The 19,496-nt window shown below is 44.0% G+C and overlaps 2 protein-coding genes across 2 annotated transcripts in view; both read left to right on the top strand.

Annotated features, from left to right (window-relative positions):
• The window catches only part of LOC115144106 (LLGL scribble cell polarity complex component 2-like), a 31,069-nt gene extending 22,978 nt beyond the window's left edge, over positions 1 to 8,091 (top strand). Inside the window, 12 exon segments of the mRNA XM_029684835.2 lie at positions 50 to 197; positions 348 to 495; positions 4,402 to 4,518; positions 4,634 to 4,800; positions 4,932 to 5,109; positions 5,112 to 5,195; positions 5,303 to 5,453; positions 5,557 to 5,579; positions 5,845 to 5,892; positions 6,214 to 6,256; positions 6,341 to 6,399; positions 6,535 to 8,091. Of these exon segments, the coding sequence (XP_029540695.2) occupies positions 50 to 197; positions 348 to 495; positions 4,402 to 4,518; positions 4,634 to 4,800; positions 4,932 to 5,109; positions 5,112 to 5,195; positions 5,303 to 5,453; positions 5,557 to 5,579; positions 5,845 to 5,892; positions 6,214 to 6,256; positions 6,341 to 6,398 (1,165 nt within the window). The 3' untranslated portion in view covers position 6,399; positions 6,535 to 8,091.
• A 3,837-nt stretch (positions 8,092 to 11,928) lies between these two features.
• The window catches only part of LOC135561220 (unconventional myosin-XVB-like), a 37,493-nt gene continuing 29,925 nt past the window's right edge, over positions 11,929 to 19,496 (top strand). The window contains 13 exon segments of the mRNA XM_065002462.1: positions 11,929 to 14,190; positions 14,388 to 14,564; positions 15,130 to 15,194; positions 15,699 to 15,762; positions 15,897 to 16,006; positions 16,206 to 16,280; positions 16,407 to 16,604; positions 16,725 to 16,788; positions 16,887 to 17,000; positions 17,158 to 17,319; positions 17,532 to 17,645; positions 19,144 to 19,202; positions 19,325 to 19,448. Coding sequence (XP_064858534.1) covers positions 11,944 to 14,190; positions 14,388 to 14,564; positions 15,130 to 15,194; positions 15,699 to 15,762; positions 15,897 to 16,006; positions 16,206 to 16,280; positions 16,407 to 16,604; positions 16,725 to 16,788; positions 16,887 to 17,000; positions 17,158 to 17,319; positions 17,532 to 17,645; positions 19,144 to 19,202; positions 19,325 to 19,448 — 3,573 coding nt within the window. The 5' untranslated portion in view covers positions 11,929 to 11,943.

The following is a 19,496-nucleotide window of genomic DNA, read 5'->3' as shown; positions in this document are numbered from 1 at the left end:
GATCGTATATAGATGTGTGTGTTAACCATTTCTTGTCACTCTCCTGTAGGTGTACTCTGAACCCCAGTGACCAGCTGGCTATGGAAGGTCCTCTGTCCAGAGTGAAGAGCATTAAGAAGTCTCTCCGCCAGTCCTTCAGAAGGATCAGGCGCAGCCGAGTGTCCCTACGCAAACACCATGTCAACAACGCAGCTAAGGTAAATGACTACAAAAAATGTCTTCTTGGGCCACACAAATTGACTGCATAAATCTTAATTGAAAGTTCCTAAAGATAACTATTTTTTTGTGCGGTCTACTTCTGCATTCACATCCAACCCAGTGTATCTAAAACGGGCTTCTCTCCCTAGTTGCAGCAGGCCAATGCTCGTCTAGAGGCGGAGCTAGCTGAGATGGAGTTGGCGCCCGTCCAGAGAAAGATAGAGCCTCGATCCCCTGAAGACTCCTTCACCGGCCTCGTGCGCACGCTATACTTCGCTGATACCTTCCTTTCAGACAGTAAGTCACACTAACGGTTTTCACTTGACTTCTGAGGTTAGTTTTAGTCAGTGGTACCCTCTTTCACTTGAAAGTCACCCAGTAAAATGCTACTTGAGGAAAAGTCAGACTTTTTTGGTTTTAAATCTACTTAAGTATCCAAAGTAAATGTAATTGCTAAAATATACCTAAGTATCAAAATAAGTTTAAATTCTTTATTAAGCAAACCAGACGGCATCATTTTCTTGTTTTTATTTTACGGATAGCCAGGGATATTCAAACACTCAGACATCATTTACAAACGCCAGATCGGAGGCAGTAGATGGCCAGGGATGTTGACTTGGTAAGTGCTTGAATTGGACTGTTTTCTTGTCCTGCTAAGCATTCAAAATGTAATGAGTACTTTTGGGTGTCAGGGAAAATCTATGGAGTAAAAATGTATTTTCTTTTGGAATGTAGTGGCGTAAAAGTTGTCAAATTTAAATAGTAAAGTACACAGACCCCCCCCCCCTCCCCCAAAACTACTTAAGTAGTACCTCAAAGTATTTTTACTTACTTTACACCACTGGTTTTATTTAGGGGGTGCCAGGTAGATCGTGCCAGCAGACATGTTTGATTTCTCCTTTCTGTTTGTGATTCAGTCTCATCTCTGTCAAGTATAGACCAATACAAAGGACTCATGAAAAAGTCAGTTATGGAATATAAACTTTTCATAAACTCATAACAGTGAAAGAAATAACTCCAAAACAAAAGGTTATTTTGCGTTTTTGTATTATCCCAAAATAAATGATCACACAAACTATCAGTCACAAAATAATTATAACTTAGGTTCCTCAGGAAACGTTCTGTACCTCTGGCTTAAAATATTTCAAGTGAACCTATTTGACCTCTCTCAATGTTCATCAACAAGCTGTGTGTAAAACCAGTCCCATTCAGAAAACCCATAAACACTTGTTGCCCACAACATTACAAATGATTAGGATTCACAATATATTATTCCCCAACAACTCTTAGTAACCAAACAAATAAGTGAAATACTGTATGTTAAGTTGACAGTTGAGTCTGACTCAATCCGATCCAACAGTAGAACTCAAGTGGAGAACAACAGATCAACTGAGCTTTTCCTGTCATTCCAATCTGTTTACGAATGTTGGTGGCGTTTTAGCTTTTGTTCAGACACGGCTGTAGTGCACTTTTGAGTTCAAAACAAAGGTACAGTGCTTTAAGTATTTACACCCCTTGTATTTTTCCACATTGTCTTACAGTGTGAATTTACACACAGTACCCCATAATGTCAGTGGAGTTATGTTTTTAGAAATGTTTACAAATGAATCAAAAATTAAAAGCTGGATTGTCTTGAGTCAAGTATTCAACCCCTTGCATGGACTCAGTGGTTAACATGATTTCTAAATCACTATCTCATCTCTGTACTATCTATCTGTAAGGTTCCTCATTCGAGCACTGAATTTCAACCACATAGCCCAGGGAGGATTTCCAATGCCTTGCAAAGAAGGGCACCTATTGGTATATGAGTAAAGATAATAATAACATAACACCCCGTCACTATAAACATACAGGCGTCCTTTCTAACTCCGTTACGGGACAGGAAGGAAACCGCTCAGGGATTTTACCATGAGGCCAAAGGTGACTTTAAAACAGAGTTGAATGGTTGTGAAAGAAGAAAACAGAGGATGGATCAATAACATTGTAGTTACTCTACAATACTAACCTCATTCATCCTGTTTGCAACAAGGCACTGAAGTAATACTGCAAAAAATGTGGCAAAGCAATTACATGTTTGTCCTTAATACAAAGTGTTATGTTTGGGGCGAAACCAATACAACAAATGACTTAGTAATGGAAGGGCAGATTTCTATAAAACAGTAGACTATATTGACTGAAACTGGTGTTGAGAACGTGGTGTAGGCGGGTGGCAGCGGAGTAAGGAGAAAGGAAAGGGAGGAAAACTCACCTTAGTTATGATCAACTGAATGGTGAAAATATTGGAGCTGGGGTCCACATACTTTTGGTCATTTAGTGTATTTAGTTAATTGATCTCCGGCAGACAAGTAGAAGTGGTAGCCAATCCATTCGTTTGCTCATCTATCACCGATCATAAACATTTAGCATGTGATACTATAGCCTAAATCAAGTGTTATTTACCTATAGTCCCAATCCCACTGAAACCTCAAATCCTGACTCCAGTTTTATTCTGTATTCCATAGGTTGCATTATCAAAGCACATCTCACCTATGCATGTCAAAATAATGCTATAACTTTTCCCCGCTTCTGTGCTGTCTCGTATTGCTGCCCATGTGAGAGCTTCTGTAGAGAATGTGAGATCAACAAACGGTATAAGAGTAGATATGGATTTTTTTTTAAACCGTTACCTTGATATTTCAGCAATTTCCTCTCTTCTCCCCATTATTCATGAGTTGATCTGATATATGTATAATCATCAACTTGATTTAGCCAAGTATGAGATATTGTCATTCTTTGGAGTTTATCTAACAAGCTAGGCAACTTTGGTCATTTGTACTTTTGTTAGACTGCTATTACAAAGTTTGTATGAACGCTATCGCCTACTCTGGGTGCACTCTGTGGCGGCAGGTAGCCTAGTGGTTAAGAGCATTCGGCCAGTAACTGAAAGGTCGCTGGCTCGAAATCCCAAGCTGGCTAGATGAGAAATCCTTCAGCAAATTCGCTCTGGATAAGACCATCTGCTAAATGACTAAAATGAAAAATGCTCTGAATTCATTGAGGAACATAACGCTCTGAATTTATGATCAGCCTGTTTCTCAATTCACAAGAATGTCATAGGCTATCAAAGTTATTCATTACTAAGTATCAGTTTAATTTACTGTGAAATCTTTACAAAGGGTTGCAGCCAAGCCAACGTTGTGGTGCAACACCAATCTTATTTTGGGAGAACCCTGGCACAGTAACCATATCTTGGGTTTAAACGCTTAAATGGGCACTTCCTATTTCCTGGGACTCTGGATAAATATGAATTATTTCCTGTATTGAAACTTATAAAATATTCATCCCTATTGCTGCATACCACTCACCATATTTTAAAGCATAGTTGTGGCTGCTTCATGTTATGGGTATTCTTGTAATCGTTTAGAACTGAGGAGTTTCATGTTCAAAAATAAACTGAATGGAGCTAAGCACATGCAAAATCCTAGAGGAATAACTGGTTGTCTGCTTTCCACTAGATACTGGGAGATGAATTCACCTTTCTGCAGGACATTAACCTAAAACCAAGGCAAGATCTACACTGGAGTTGCTTACCAAGAGGACAGTGAATGTTCCTGAGTGGCCAAGTTAGCTTTCACTGCTTGAAAATCTATGGCAAGACCTGGAAATTATTGTCTAGCAATGATCACCAACCAATTTGACAGATCTTGAAGAATTTTGAAAAGAATAATGGGCAAATGTTTCACAATCCAGGTGTGGAAAGCTCTTAGAGACTTACCTAGAAAGACTCACCGCTGTAATTGTTGCCAAAGGGGATTGCCTCAGGGTGATTGACTCAGGGTTGAATACTTACCTAATTAAGATAGCTTTTATCATTCAGAAAAGCCAACATTAGTAAAAAAAAATATATATATTATTCCACTATGACAGAATATTTTGTGTAGATTTATAATTACATCCATTTTAATCCCACTTTCACATGTTGAAAAAGTGAATGGGTGTGAATACTTTCTGAAAGCACTGTATGAACAAGCTTCAGAGCTGAGGGTTTGAAACCTTCCTCTCTCGCATCGCTCCTTTTCCACAGCTGATGCCTGCTATTTAATTGGGAGTTAAAGGGGAAGCGCAGCATCGGGAGGAGACTCACTGATGTGGTTCAGACTTTAATTCGGAGCTGTCACAACAGACATTTTATGACATCTCATACTGCTCATTCCCCTCATACAGGCTCCCACAACACACCCTCTCTGTGGGCAGGGACCAATGGGGGATCAGTATTCGCCTACCAGCTCCGCCTACCGCCTGTGGAACGCAGAGGAGAGGACCCTGTCACAGCACACCCTGGTGAGAACATGCATGTTCTTACACATCGCTCTCTCTTGCCTCCCTCGTCCACACTTCCACAACACTGTTTTAACAGACAATGAAGCACAAATCCATTCTCCAACTTTCTCTCCAGCTAAGGAGATCCAGTTGATGCACCGTGCTCCAGTAGTGGGCATCTTGGTGTTGGACGGCCATGGTTCCCCTCTGCCTGAGCCCCTGGAGGTGGCTCACGACCTTGCCCGCTCACCTGACATGCAGGGTTCACACAGCCTACTGGTCATATCAGAGGAACAGTTCAAGGTGAGAAGACACACACACACACATCTTACCCACACTCATCTGACGATGGGACATTCTCCCCCCCCCCCCAGGGTTTATAAAGAAACACAAAATGTGTTTATCCTCCAAGACTATCATTTCTCTTTCTCCAGGTGTTCACCCTGCCTAAGGTGAGCGCCAAAATGAAGTTGAAGTTGACCGCCATTGACGGCTCACGCGTGCGCCGGGTGGGCGTGGCCTGGTTCGGCAGCACCCGCACGGACGACTACGGCGAGAGCGGCCTCACCGTCCTGACCAATCAGGGAGACCTCCACGTGGTGTCGTTGCCGGGGTGAAATTGCAGGTCCAGTACCCCTGTATACGTAGGGAGGACGTCAGCGGCATTGCATCCTGCGTCTTCACCAAGCATGGACAGGGTAGGACGAGAGAGACACGCACAGTTTACATCTCACAAGCATTTGCATTTCATGTATTCAGCTCTTTCATGCATCATTTTTTCTTACTTGCACTCTTTCTCCCTCAGGTTTCTACCTGATCTCTCCGTCAGAGTTTGAGCGTTTCTCTCTGTCTGCTCGCTGTGTGGTGGAGCCCCGGTCTCTAGTGGAGGTGTCCTCCCAGACACCCAGCACCACTCTGCCACGGGCGCTGCCGGACGGGGCCTCTGTGGAACGCAGGTAGGTGTTTTTATAGCTGTATTCACCATCGACTTTGGAAGTACTGATTTTTGGCACAATTACCTTTTCATGTTTTACTGAACAGCTGTGTCTGTCGTTCCAGAAATTCCACGAGGGATGGCGCGGGTAAGATCACATGCTGTTTGTTACTGCTTTAAAGAGCTAATATAGTTATATCTATAGCTATGCAAATAATACTAAAACATGCACGCGTCTATGCTTAACAGTGTTCTTCAGCAAGCGCACAGTATGAAATGCTCTGTTAGGCTGTCAATCTTTTTTTTTTTTGCTTGTGCTAATCGTCCTGCGAACACACTATCTACACTCACTGTGTTGTCATGCCGTGTGCTTCTGTGCCCTGATTGCGTGCTGCGATGCTGTTCGTTTACAGAGAGCTCTGCTAGACGTGTGATGGAGCATGCTTTGCTGAATGACGAGAGTGAGTACCTCAGGAACCACCAGACAACCTTAACAGAACTTAACCTTAACCAACTCCCAACATTTGTGCGAGTGATCCCTGCGGGGATTGAACCCACAACCTTGACGTTGCTAGCGCTGTGCTCTTACCAACTGAGCCATATCGATGTGTCTGCTTTGACTGTCCTGTTTGGCATCCGGACGTGTAAACCCAACCAGCAGTCTTGAGTGATTGTCTGCTACACAGTGAACCACAGCCACCCCATTGCATGTTTTTCATGATGACCATCCCAACTCATGTCAATCATCATTGTGCATCTGTGGTCTGTGTGTTTTCTTACAGCTGTGCTTCAGGAGATCCAGAAGTCTCTAGAAGTAGATCAGACGTGAGTATTCACCTCTGAAACGCAACTACAAGCTCTGTTTTTCAGTGTGTTATGCAGGGACTCATTTGTGTGTGTTTGCTACAGGACGTTCCTGGAGAATGGGACAAGTGCTCTCTCTGGGGGGAAGGTGCTGAGCAATTGAGGTGAGTTTATGATCAGTATCATCAACGTTAATCTTCCGGAATATGATACATATCACTATGGTGATGGAATTCAGGTTGCTCATTGTTGGTTCGGTCATCTCTTGTTTTGTCTTTCTCTCTTTCCCTGTTTTTCAGACTGAGCCAGTCATCCCTGTGCCTGAGACATCGTGGAGTCTGCCTAGTGACTCCTGCCTCGCAGTCTACACAAACACTACTATTACTACCACTACTGACCACTTGGGCCCCTAGCCCCCGGAGAGACTCACCCCTGACCCCTAGCATGAGGCTGAACCCTGGCCCCTAACCCCAAAGACTGACTCACTGACTTTGTCACAAATGGCATTCTATTTCCCCAAGTAGGGCACTGCTTTTAACCAAAGCCCATAAAGGGGGGTTGGTGTAGTATATGAGGAACAGGGTGTCATTTGAGGCCCACCGCTATAGAGAGATGGAGGGACCACCGTCTGTGCCTAGGGACCAACCACTGTACTGTAATACCCCTGCTACACCTGCCACACATTAGTAATGATTGTATGGTCATTCCGCTGACGCGCTTATCCAAAGCCACTGACAGTTCTCACACACAAGCCATACTTGCATTAAACACACCCTACTCACTCATCCACCCCTTCCTCACGTTCCCTCCTAATCCTGACACCAGTCAGGGCATTCAGCCTTTCACCCTTGAACTCAAGCTGACCTGTGAAACTCTGATTTGTCCAGTAACAGCCTTGCTCTGCACATCCTTGCTTGCCTTAGTCTCCTAGAGAGAGATGCATATGGGGGAGGGGGAAGTTATAGAGAGGAGGGGGGGATGGACTTTTTTATTTTTATTCCTATGATTCTTTTATTTGTAATGTAATTTTACCTGTGATTTTGTAACCTTTTGTTTTGATTCTGTGTAATTATTGGAGATGTCAAATCTAGATGGATGGGAAAAACTGTACAAGGGAGCCAAGAATGTTTTTTGTTGTTTTTTTTATGCTGACAAATCATCAAATTTATTCTGGCACTCCAAACAAGGCATTGTTTTGAGTGCGAGAGCAACATGGAGTATCTGTGGAATCAGTACTGTTAATTTTGAACCACACAAGGTGGTAGACCACCAGCCTGGTAGCCAGACCTTTTGTTGCTTTAGCCAACTCAGAAACACATCTGACTACCAGACTAGCAGTATAAGACCACTGTGCCGTAAAATGTCTCCCCAAGCTTTTGTTGCCAACTGACCTCCCTCCTTACCTCTCCTACCGTCCGCGCATTAATGTGTAATAACCAGTTATAACCTGACGTAGGTATTTGTCCTGTGTAGCACATGACGCTACAACTTTCTATGGTGGCTTGGTTTTTAAAATGTTATAATGTAAACCCTTTTTTGAACACAGCAATGAGTAATGTTATTTAGGAATGTAATTTTAAGATATTGTAGTCAAATGTTTAATATATATGTACTATATGATTCTCTGCCTGTTAACGGTTAGGTGTGTTTTTAATGGGGGTTGGCTGCTATAGTCGGATCTTGCAACAAAATATTTTGGTACTGTTTCTTGAAATGCTGGGTATTTTAGCATTTCTGTGGTCTCTAGAATATATTTTTGTAGTGAATGATGGAGTATGAGAACCCTACTTTTTTGATTGATAACTTTCACACTACATAATGTCCTGCTGGAAAATGAATACATGTTTTTCACAAGAGTTCACGTGTCTGTCTTTCTATGAAGTTTGACTTCATTCACTGCTTGATTGAACTACAGGGTTGCTGCTTCAAGCCTCGCTCTGACTGTTCCCCACTCAACCGCAACAGTCAAAATAAAGTACATCTGATGGCTATGAGCTTTGGTTATATCCTGAGCCTTGTGAGTTTGGTGCTGGCAGGTCAAGTGGATAAATTAGGGATCAGTTGTCATACAAGCACAGCCAATAGTTTTAATCACCATTATGGAGCAGGGCTTAGCCTAGTGGTTAGAGCGTTGGACTAGTAACCGGAAGGTTGCAAGTTCAAATCCCCGAGCTGACAAGGTACAAATCTGTCGTTCTGCCCCTGAACAGGCAGTTAACCCACTGTTCCTAGGCCGTCATTGAAAATAAGAATTTGTTCTTAACTGACTTGCCTAGTAAAATAAAGGTAAAATAAATATTGCCTGGGTCACAATCGCTTTGCTGGAACTTTACCTCTCCTATTGGACCGCCCTCCAATACCAGGCAGCTCGAAACGATCTATGTTGGTGGAAAAAGGGAGAAATGTACAGTGGGGCAAAAAAGTATTTAGTCAGCCACCCATTGTGCAAGTTCTCCCACTTAAAAAGATGAGAGGCCTGTAATTTTCATCAATGAAAATCACTTCAACTATGACAGACACAATGAGAAAAAAAAATCCAGAAAATCACATTGTAGGATTTTTAATGATTTATTTGCAAATTATGGTGGAAAATAAGTATTTGGTCACCTACAAACAAGCAAGATTTCTGGCTCTCACAGACCTGTAACTTCTTTAAGACGCTCCTATGTCCTTGTTACCTGTATTAATGGCACCTGTTTGAACTTGTTATCAGTATAAAAGACACCTGTCCACAACCTCAAACAGTCACACTCCAAACTCCACTATGGCCAAGACCAAAGAGCTGTCAAAGGACACCCGAAACAAAATTGTAGACCTGCACCAGGCTGGGAAGACTGAATCTGCAATAGGTAAGCAGCTTGGTTTGAAGAAATCAACTGTGGGAGCAATTATTAGGAAATGGAAGACATACAAGACCACTGATAATCTCCCTCGATCTGGGGCTCCACGCAAGATCTCACCCCATGGGGTCAAAATGATCACAAGAACGGTGAGCAAAAACCCAGAACCACACGGGGGGACCTAGTGAATGACCTGCAGAGAGCTGGGACCAAAGTAACAAAGCCTACCATCAGTAACGCACTACGCTGCCAGGGACTCAAATCCTGCAGTGTCAGACGTGTCCCCCTGCTTAAGCCAGTAGATGTCCAGGCCCGTCTGAAGTTTGCTAGAGAGCAGTTGGATGATGCAGAAGAAGATTGGGAGAATGTCATATGGTCAGATGAAACCAAAATATAACTTTTTGGTAAAAACTCAACTCGTTGTGTTTGGAGGACAAAGAATGCTGAGTTGCATCCAAAGAACACCATACCTACTGTGAAGCATGGGGGTGGAAACATTATGCTTTGGGGCTGTTTTTCTGCAAAGGGACCAGGACGACTGATCTGTGTAAAGGAAAGAATGAATGGGGCCATGTATCGTGAGATTTTGAGTGAAAACCTCCTTCCATCAGCAAGGGCATTGAAGATGAAACGTGGCTGGGTCTTTCCGCATGACAATGATCCCAAACACATTGCCCGTGCAACGAAGGAGTGGCTTCGTAAGAAGAATTTAAGGTCCTGGAGTGGCCTAGCCAGTCTCCAGATCTCAACCCCATAGAAAATCTTTGGAGGGAGTTGAAAGTCCGTGTTGCCCAGCAACAGCCCCAAAACATCACTGCTCTAGAGGAGATCTGCATGGAGGAATGGGCCAAAATACCAGCAACAGTGTGTGAAAACCTTGTGAAGACTTACAGAAAACATTTGACATATGTCATTGCCAACAAAGGGTATATAAGTATTGAGATTAGCTTTTGTTATTGACCAAATACTTATTTTCCACCATAATTTGCAAATAAATTCATTAAAAATCCTACAAATTTTTCTCATTTTGTCTGTCATAGTTGAAGTGTACCTATGATGAAAATTACAGGCCTCTCTCATCTTTTTAAGTGGGAGAACTTGCACAATTGGCGGCCGACTAAATACTTTTTTCCCCAACTGTATTTAATTTGTCTGTTCTAATGAGCCAGAAAGCCCCTTAGCCAATAGGGACTATGATGATCTATGCCAGAATGCTCTGTTCAGAGTTTATTGTAATATTGTACACCTTCTTGTAGCCAATATAGAGCCTTCACATTGTTGATACATACCTTGTCCATAATTGTAATAAAAAAAATTGCTTGCATAGGTTTTTATAGATAAGATGCTATTCAACTGGAAAGAATATGAATTTAAGGTGAAATAGAGAAGAGGGGAAAAAATGGAAGGAGAGCATAGCCCTTTAATTCCAGAGCACTGATGAAATCTCTCTTCTGAGAAGCCACTGCTCTTTCTTTCTCTCCATCTCTCGCTCTCCCTTGTCTGTCACCACCTATTGTGAGTGTCTCCACACACCTGCTCTCACATTTCCTCTCCCTCATTCACCAGCTGCCCATATGAATAGCTGTATATCTGAACGGACTGCCAAAGACAGTTCAATTATTCAAATACTGTGTGTGTATGTTGTCTTTGTTTGGGGTTAAGTTTTGTGTGTGTGTGCATTTGTTGTCGTTATTGGTGGGTCAATGTGTGTGTAGGTGACACCAGTACTTGAGGACAAGCAGAAACACTTTCTGGACCCCCAGCCATGCCCGAGGATCACCCGAGAGGCCAGGTAAGCTATATCACCCTGATACATCCTCTCACTGCGCTACCCCGACAGGGTAGAACCATTTAGATTGACCTACAGATAAAACATGGTTTAGATCTCTGCAGTGTAACTTTATCCATCTGAGATCAAACATTTATAGCCACTTAGGATGTTTCATTTGTGTTTTGTTTTTCTATATGATAATGGTTAACAATAACCTTAAATTGTGTTGTGGTAGTTAGCCATAGCAAGTACTATGTTGCGTATTATAATATACTATCCACTATACTGCAAGTATGATACTACTGTTGTGATACTGTAGCTAATGGGGTTAGCAGCTAATCTGGCTCTCTAACCTAAGACTTGTGTGTCAAGTGGCCATCCAGGTGTAAAACGCCTGAAACCCTGTCCTAATGCTGACTGACTATGCTTGACAGACTCATTACTTGACCTGGTGCCCTTGCATTTATTTATTCATTGATCGATCTAAACCTTCATGTGTTAGCACCAGAGTAATTATGGTGCTAACAGGCAAGTTGAAGGTTTAACTGAAAGTAAGAGACATGATAAGAAATATTTAAATGTCATTGAGATCTAAACAGTCATTTCAGGCTATTTCTTATTAAAATAAATGTATGTCTCATACGTTGTTATTCATTCCTGTACTGTGTAACTTGAACTTATCTACCATATTCTTTGTAGGTATGTTCCTATTCTGCAGGTAACCATTTTATTCAAACCAAAGATGAATAAAAGCTGATAGAGGTCATCCTTCAGACATGTCACTTGTAAAAACCAAAGGTAGGACCAGTAGAGAAAATGAGAGAACCAACAGAGGAAAGAAACCGAAGGAAAAGGGAGAAAAGAATTGTTCCAAACCACCACCTGCAGTGACAAATGGAAAAGAAACCGTAGACCAGAAAGAAGAGGTCAATGGCAAAGGGAAGACTAAAAAGGGAGAGAGTAAAATGAAAAAGCAAGAGGAGAATGGAAAGAGAGGTAAAGAGCAGACTAAACAACAGCCGAAAGAGGAGAAAGGTAAGAAAACAGTGAATGGGAAAAGTCCGAATGGTAGATCATCCCCTCAGAAGGAGAAAAGCATGACAGTTGATGGCGGTACGAATAAAGCTATCAAATCTAAACCTGGATCAAAAATACCCCCAACCAAAGGAGGGAGGGCAGACACACCTACACCTGTAACAAAGCCTGTAGAAAAAAGAGGTGTCATAGGGAGTGAAACAGAGGAGACTGAGGAATCTGAGAGCGAAGGAGAGAGTTCAGTGGAGGAGAGCGAAGAGGAGGAGCTAGTTTGTATTGAGGAGACAACTGAGACAGAAGGGCTCGAGACAGAGGCGACACAGGATAGCAGCGAAGAGGAGGTTGAGGTGTCAGACACGGAGAGAAGCACAGAGGGGCAGGTAAAGGAAGAATCAGAAAAGGAACCTCCAGTAGAGGAGGAATCAGAAAAAGAACTTCCAGTGCAAATCAGGAAACGAGGGGAACTTGAAGAGGAGCCAGTCAGTACCAGTGAGGAGGAAGAGGAAGAATCAGTGGCAGTGACCAGCGATGGGGGTGAATCTGAGAAGGTAACTTCAAGGAAAAGAGGGTCGCCCAAGAAAGCCACCGCTGTATCACCACTCAGTTTGACGACCAGCGTCACTGCACCGGCAGGGTGTCTGAAATCCAAGATGTTCATGAAGAAAAAGGGCCAGGCTGAAGAGAAGGTTGACAAACCTAAGAAGGCCCAGAAACCCACGAAAGCAGAGAAGAAGAAAGCTGAGAAAGCAAAGAAAGCTGAGAAAAAGAAAGCAGAAAAAGCTGAGAAAAAGAAAGGGAAACAGAAAGCTACTCCAGCAGAGGAAAAAGCCCAGCCTCTGAAAGATGTCTCCCTCAGCAAGGCTGACGCTGCAAAACACAAGGCCCAGATCCTGAAGCTAGCCAAACAAACAAAAACCTCCATCAAAGACAAGAATGCTTCGTCTTCCCCATTGGAGTTGCAGGAGGATGAGGCTGCCTCAACTTCATCCAAAGCCCCTAAAGGCCTATCACGGGTGATGCTATTGAAATCAAAAGGAAATGACCGCCAAGCCTGTCTGGGTGAAGGAGAACAGGAACAAGGGAAAGAGGAGCAACAAGATGGTGAAGGAGAAGCCAAACAGGGGAGCAGGAAAAACATTGGCCTGGTCCTGGGCAGAGTCAAGATGGCATCTGTTCGACAAACAAGCAATAAAATGCTGGTCAGGCCTGGAGAGGAAGCAACTACAGCCGGGTCGACAGATCCAGTCTCAGCCAAACCCACGGACAGTCTCGTCACTCGTAGGAAAGGTGTGACGACTCTACGCCACGTCTCGGGTTGGATCAGGGGGAAGATGCCCAAAGGGTTCAACCTGAGGAGTAAACTGAAAGTAGTGACCCAGGCCATTGGCTTTTCCCGTTGGCTCCCTCTCCAAGCCATCAAACAGAGGGAGGGAGCCACTAGCTCCAAACACAGCCTGCTTAAACATCGGATGGCCATGCGTGTGGCTAGTAAGACCAGCCTGGCCAGCAAGAAGAACCGAACCTCTGGAAACGGAGCCGAAGATAAGTCTGCTGTCACCCAGAAGAGGCAAGCTGGGGAGTCTGGTGACGATCCCCACTCCACCTCCCCTCCAGCAGCCATCGTGCTTCCCAGGATGAACAAGCTGGGCATGGGAAAGGCCATAGGAATTCTACCAGCCCAGCCATCCCAGACTGCTCAGCCAGCCTCCTCCACCACCCCAGGCTCCAGCACTGCTGTGGGAGCCACCCTCGAAGCACCCAAGCCCCCCAAACCAGGAGCCAGACTGGTACTCCCAGTCAAACCGGACCTCACCCTCCTCAAGTCCATAAAGAAGCCTGTTCCTGGAGCAGCACCAGAGCCAAAGAGGACTGAAAGTACAAATGGGAGCACAGGAGCACAGAGACCCACACCGGACACCAGCAACGAGGACAGGAAAAGGGAGGCGGCACTTAAAGGTAATGAGGGTTTCAGCATCCTCCAGGCAGCCAGGGGCAAACTGGGCAACGATCAATTCAAATTGACCAAGCTATCCAAGCCTCTTACTACTGCTGCAATAGAAGTAGGACCCATCCGTGGAGCTATAGTCCCAGACAGGGAGACGGGATCCCCCACTGATGGTCCTGAGTCTGGAGAACCTGTCAGACTGACTGGAGAACCATCCAGAGTTGGGTCTAGGGTGGGGTCGTACTATGAAGAAGAGGCTGATCGAGAGGTGGCCCAACTGATGGGAGGGGGGGGGCTGTACCCTGTCGGCCCTCTGGAGGTGCACTGGGCTGGGACGACTCGTATGAGCGGAGACCCCAGGTATGTGGATGACCTTTTGGTAATGAATTGTTTTCTTTGTATTATAATAATATCTAACAGAAAACATTTTAAATATGTGGATAGGAGGATAGCGTTTCAGTTAACCAATTTACGTAAGCCTCTCGGGTATCGCAATAGGACAAATAGCATCACAATTACAATTGTTACACAAAACTCCACTATCATCCCCTCCCTCAACAGGACTGGCTGCGAGCGGATACCCTCCTGCCCCACCAGACAGTGGAGAAGCTGACCAAGTGGACGGTGTACGAGGATGGGAACCAGACCAGGACTGTACCGACCCACAACGGGAGAGGACCCTGGGAGTCTGAGGACCCTGCTCAGGACATGCTGGAGAGTCGTCTCAATAACACAACGGTACTGCGATTGTTCTGGCTTTATTTATTGAACTTACAGTATGTACCCGCGATGCGCTGGACCAACAACTTCACAGCATGGATAACGTCATTTGGACAATGCTGTAGCTTCAGGGTAAGCATCTATGAGAGCAAAACAGGCAATATAACTACTTATCCTTGTTCACTAAGCATCACACTTCCTATTCACCGCTGTCAGTCTGTGTGTATATTGACTAAAGCCTGTAAAGCAGACCTCTACTAGTTTATTTATTTTCTAGTCAGTACCAATACAATAGAGCATGGCACAAGCATACAGTGTATCAACTATCACAGTGACTCAGCCTTTCCCATGAATACAGATGTATTGGTTACCTGTGGTAGAGGGGCTCTGGGCGGGGTTATGGCACTGAGGGATATGGTTAGAGTACAATGAAAAGTGAAGGAGAAAAAAAACAGTTACTGCTTGACAAGAAATATAGCTACGGAAAGAAGGCACAGTAAGTGGGTGAGGAGAAGGATCCATTGTACATGGTTCTGGAGGGCGACGTGTGGCTGACACGTGCCTGCTCTGGGTTCACCTTCAGGTCGCGATGCCAGGGTCTGACCAGGCTGTGGAGGTGGACGAGGTGGAGGATCTATCCCAGCTTGAGTGAGTGCGAGAGAGAGAGGGCGTGCACACAGTCAGGGTGTGGGAGTAACTGATGACATGTCATCTGATTGCATTTTATTTTTTGAACTGTTGTAATCAGACAATAGATACTTTTGAAAAACTAGGTGAGTACTCCTAGGATAACTTCTAATTCAGAGAGGATGTTTGCGGGACAAAATAAAATATATTAGGGCACCTTTCTGTTTTCTTAGAGACATTCAATTCAGCATTGAAAGGTGCAAGTTTAAGTTTGTTCCACCTGAGCGAATCTGACCACCAGTCAGAGACACACCAAATGTGTTTGATGGATCCTTTGTCTTCTTCTAATGTTTCTTAAGGGAAAAGTAATCCCCAAAAAAGTAATCACGTTACCGATTTGGGGGTGATCAAAAAAATTACGTTACTGATTACAGTTATGGACAGGCAACTTGTAACTGTGACGGATTACATTGAGAAGGTAACCGACACACACACCTCTCTCTGTTAACTGGTGTATATCTCCAGGGAGGTGTGTGAGAGCTCTGTGCTGCTGAATCTGAAGAAGAGGTTTCACCGGGACTCCATCTACGTATGTAACCTTACAACTGAACATGAGGAAAAACTCAGACCGATCTCTCTCTCTCTCTCCATATCAACATGTGTATCTCAGCTCTACCTTTCAGCCATATCAGATAACCACCATCTTTCCCCTGTGTGTCCCAGACATACATAGGTAACATGCTGCTGTCACTTAACCCCTTCAAGCCCCTTGACCTCTACACAGAGGACCTCCGACAGCAGTACCAGGGCAAGGAGCAGAAACGCAACCCTCCGTGAGTAACAGCAGAGTAACCCAGGAGTAAATCGAGAGTGAACCCTAGAATGAACCAAACCCACTGTAATGCCAGAATAACACAATTATAACTAGGCTGCCAATCTGAGTCACAGCAGAGTAACATGCACAGAGTAACGCCAAGGGAAATCCGCCTGTTGCTAATGTAAGTCTGTGGGTCTGTGTCTCTACTTGTGCAGCCATGTCTATGCTGTCGCCGATGCAGCCTTCAGCCAATCTCAGAGCTCACCACAAGAGCAGTGCATCGTCATAAGGTATGTCAGAGGCACCAGTCTCTTTCTTTCTCTCTCTCTTTCCTATTCTCCTTCTCTCTTTGGAGGCCTGTATTGACCTATCATCTTGTCTCCAGCTATTTTGAAGTGTATTCTCTCTTTCTACAGTGGTCAGAGTGGATCAGGTAAGACCGAGGCCACCAAGCTTATAGTCCACTACCTCAGCTCCATGTACCAAGGCAGGAACAACAACCTCAGACAGCCCATGGAGGTGCTGCCGATTCTAGAGAGTTTTGGTAATGCCAAGACCATCCTCAACAACAACTCTAGTCGCTTTGGCAAATACCTTCACGTCCACGTTCTCCAGTATGTCCTCCTCTAGGAGCCTCATCTCTTTCACTCTGTACAGAAACAAAGTTGTGTTCAATTGGCACGGAACCCGGAGGGGGTGAAAAATGTATTTCAATCTTTTTAAATGGTCGACAGGGGTGTGGTGGTGGGGACTTCGCTGTCAAAGTACCTTCTTGAGAAGTCACGCGTTGTCTTCCAGGTGAGGTCTTCGTGTGAGACAACTGGGTGCATATTCCTCATAGCCTCAGTCTGACACGTTACTCATGGGTCACCAAACTTGTACTGTCTCTGCATCAGGCCAATGAGGAGAGGAACTACCATGTGTTCTATGAGCTGCTGGCGGGGATGAATGACTGGGACAAACAGGAGCTCTATCTGCAGGGAGCAGAGACATACTACTACCTCAACCAAGTAAGCCCCAATTAGTAGGATCAGTAGGATCAAATGAATAGAATCCGTTAGTAGAATCAAAAAAAACCTGCACATCCCAGGTGTTCCCTGGACCAGGATTGAGGGAACAATCAGTCGAGCTCAATAGATGACTTCGGCCTCCCTCTCTCTGTGTCAGGGCGGGTCCTGTGAGCTGAAGGGGAAGCTGGACAAACAGGACTTCCTGTTGTTGGCCCAGTGCTTTGAGACGATTGGTCTACACGCCGACCAGATCTCCACAGTCTGGGCCATCCTCTCCTCCATACTACAGCTGGGGAATATCTGCTTCAGTTCCTACGAGGTGTGTGTGAGAGAGTGGGTAAGGGAGGGTGAGTGTATGGTGGGTGTATTCTTAGGTGAGGAGGTGTCTGTCTGTGCTCAAAGAGGATGTGAGTTGTTCAGAGTAGTATGCATGTTTGGATGTTTTTCATTCATTTGTACGTCTGATACACAGTGTATGTGAGAAACAGACAGTAGAGAAATATCTAATACTGTACGCTTGTGTGTATCTAGAGTGACTCATTTGAGGTGGCCCGTATCTTCAGTGAGGCAGAGGCCAGGAGAGTCGGTTCTCTCTTGCAGGTGTCTTCAGAGGCCCTACAGACTGTCATCACACACAAAGTCACGGTCAGAACAAACCCTTCGCCGTGCCTTCACCCTTCATTCTCTCTTGAACTATTCATACATTAGCTGATCTACAGTGCCTTCAGAAAGTATTCGTACCCTTTGACTCATTACACATTTAGTTAGTCTGAATTCAAAATGGATTTAATGGGTTTTCTTCTCACCTATCTACACACAATACCCCACAAAGACAAAGTGAAAACATTTCCATTTATTGTGAAAGGAAATATAGAAATACAGTATCTAATTTCCCGAAGTATTCACACACCCGAGACAATCATTTGTAGAAGCACCTTTGGCAGTGATTACAGCTCTGAGTCTTTCTGGGTCAGTCTCTACGCTTTCCACACCTGGATTGTGCAACATTTGCCCATTATGTTCTACATTTTTTTCAAGCTCTGTCAAATTGGTTGTTCATCAATGCTTGACAACAATTTTTAGGTCGTCCGGTAGATTTTCAAGTAGATTCAAGTCAAAATTGTAACTTGGCCACTCGTAAGCAATTCCGGTGTAGATTTGGCCTTGTGTTTTGGGTTATTGTCCTGCTGAAAGGGGATTTAATCTCCCAGTGTCTGGTGAAAAGCAGACTCAACCAGGTTTTCCTCTAGGATTTTGTGCTTAGCTCCATTCAGTTAATTATTTTTATCCTTGAAAAACGTCCCAGTCCTTAACGATTACAAGCATAACCATAACATGATGCAGCCACCACTATGCTTGAAAATATGGAGGCTGGTACTCAGTAAAGTGTTGTATTGGATTTGCCCCAAACAAAACTCTTTGTATACAGGACAAAAAAGTTAATTGCATTGCCACATTTTTTGCAGTGTTACTTTAGTGCCTTGTTGCAAACATGAATCATGTTTTGGAAGATTTTTAGTCTGTACTGGCTTCCCTTTCTCTCTGTCAATTAGGTTAGTATTGTGGAGTAACTATAATGTCGTTGAGCCATCCTCAGTTTTCTCCTATCACAGCCATTAAACTCTGTGACTGTTTTAAAGTCACCATTTGTTTTCATTTTGACCCATCTACCAATAGGTACCCCTTTGTGAGGCATTGGAAAACCTCCTTGGTCTTTGTAGTTGAATCTGTGTCTGAAATTCACTGATCGCTTGAGGGACCTTACAGATTGTTATGTGTGGGACACAGGGGTAGTCATTCAAAAATCACGCTAAATACTTTATTGCACACAGAGCAACGTATTATGTTCATTGTTAAGCAAATGTTTACTCCTGAACTTATTTATGCTTGCCATAACTAAGGGGTTGAATACTTATTGACTCAAGACATTTCTGCTTTTCATTTTGAATTGATTTGTAAAAAACAAAAATATGGGAAAAACATAATTCCACTTTGACATTATGGGGTATTGTGTGTAGGCCAGTGGGAAAAAAACCCATCTCAATTGAATCCAATTTAAATTCAGGCTGTAACACAACAAAATGTGGAAAAGGTCAAGGGGCGCACATTTTTTTCTGAAGGCACTGTTCCTGTCCCTCCTCAGGAGACAACCTATGACAGGATCTACTGCCCCCTGTCTGTGGAAAGTGCCATAGAATCCAGGTACTGACCGAGTCATGCACTGCCGTGTGAGTGAGCTCCTCCACCTTATATTTGGAGTTAATCAATACTATCTAGAGCAGCATAGAAAAATAATGATCTATTTATCTATCCCTTTCTCCTAGAGATGCCATAGCCAAGGCCCTGTACTCTGTGTTGTTCGATTGGCTGTTGGAGCAGATCAATGATTGGCTGAGCCCTACAGAAATGGACAGCACCGTGGGGATAGTGGACATCTATGGCTTCGAGGTAAGGGGCAATGAGGACCACAGTAAATGTTTTAATGGAGAATGTGCG

Source organism: Oncorhynchus nerka, linkage group LG16, assembly GCF_034236695.1.
Source record: "Oncorhynchus nerka isolate Pitt River linkage group LG16, Oner_Uvic_2.0, whole genome shotgun sequence".
Taxonomy (NCBI): Eukaryota; Metazoa; Chordata; class Actinopteri; order Salmoniformes; family Salmonidae; genus Oncorhynchus; species Oncorhynchus nerka.
Note: the sequence above shows the minus strand (reverse complement) of the source record. Positions and strands in the feature narration are given on the sequence as shown.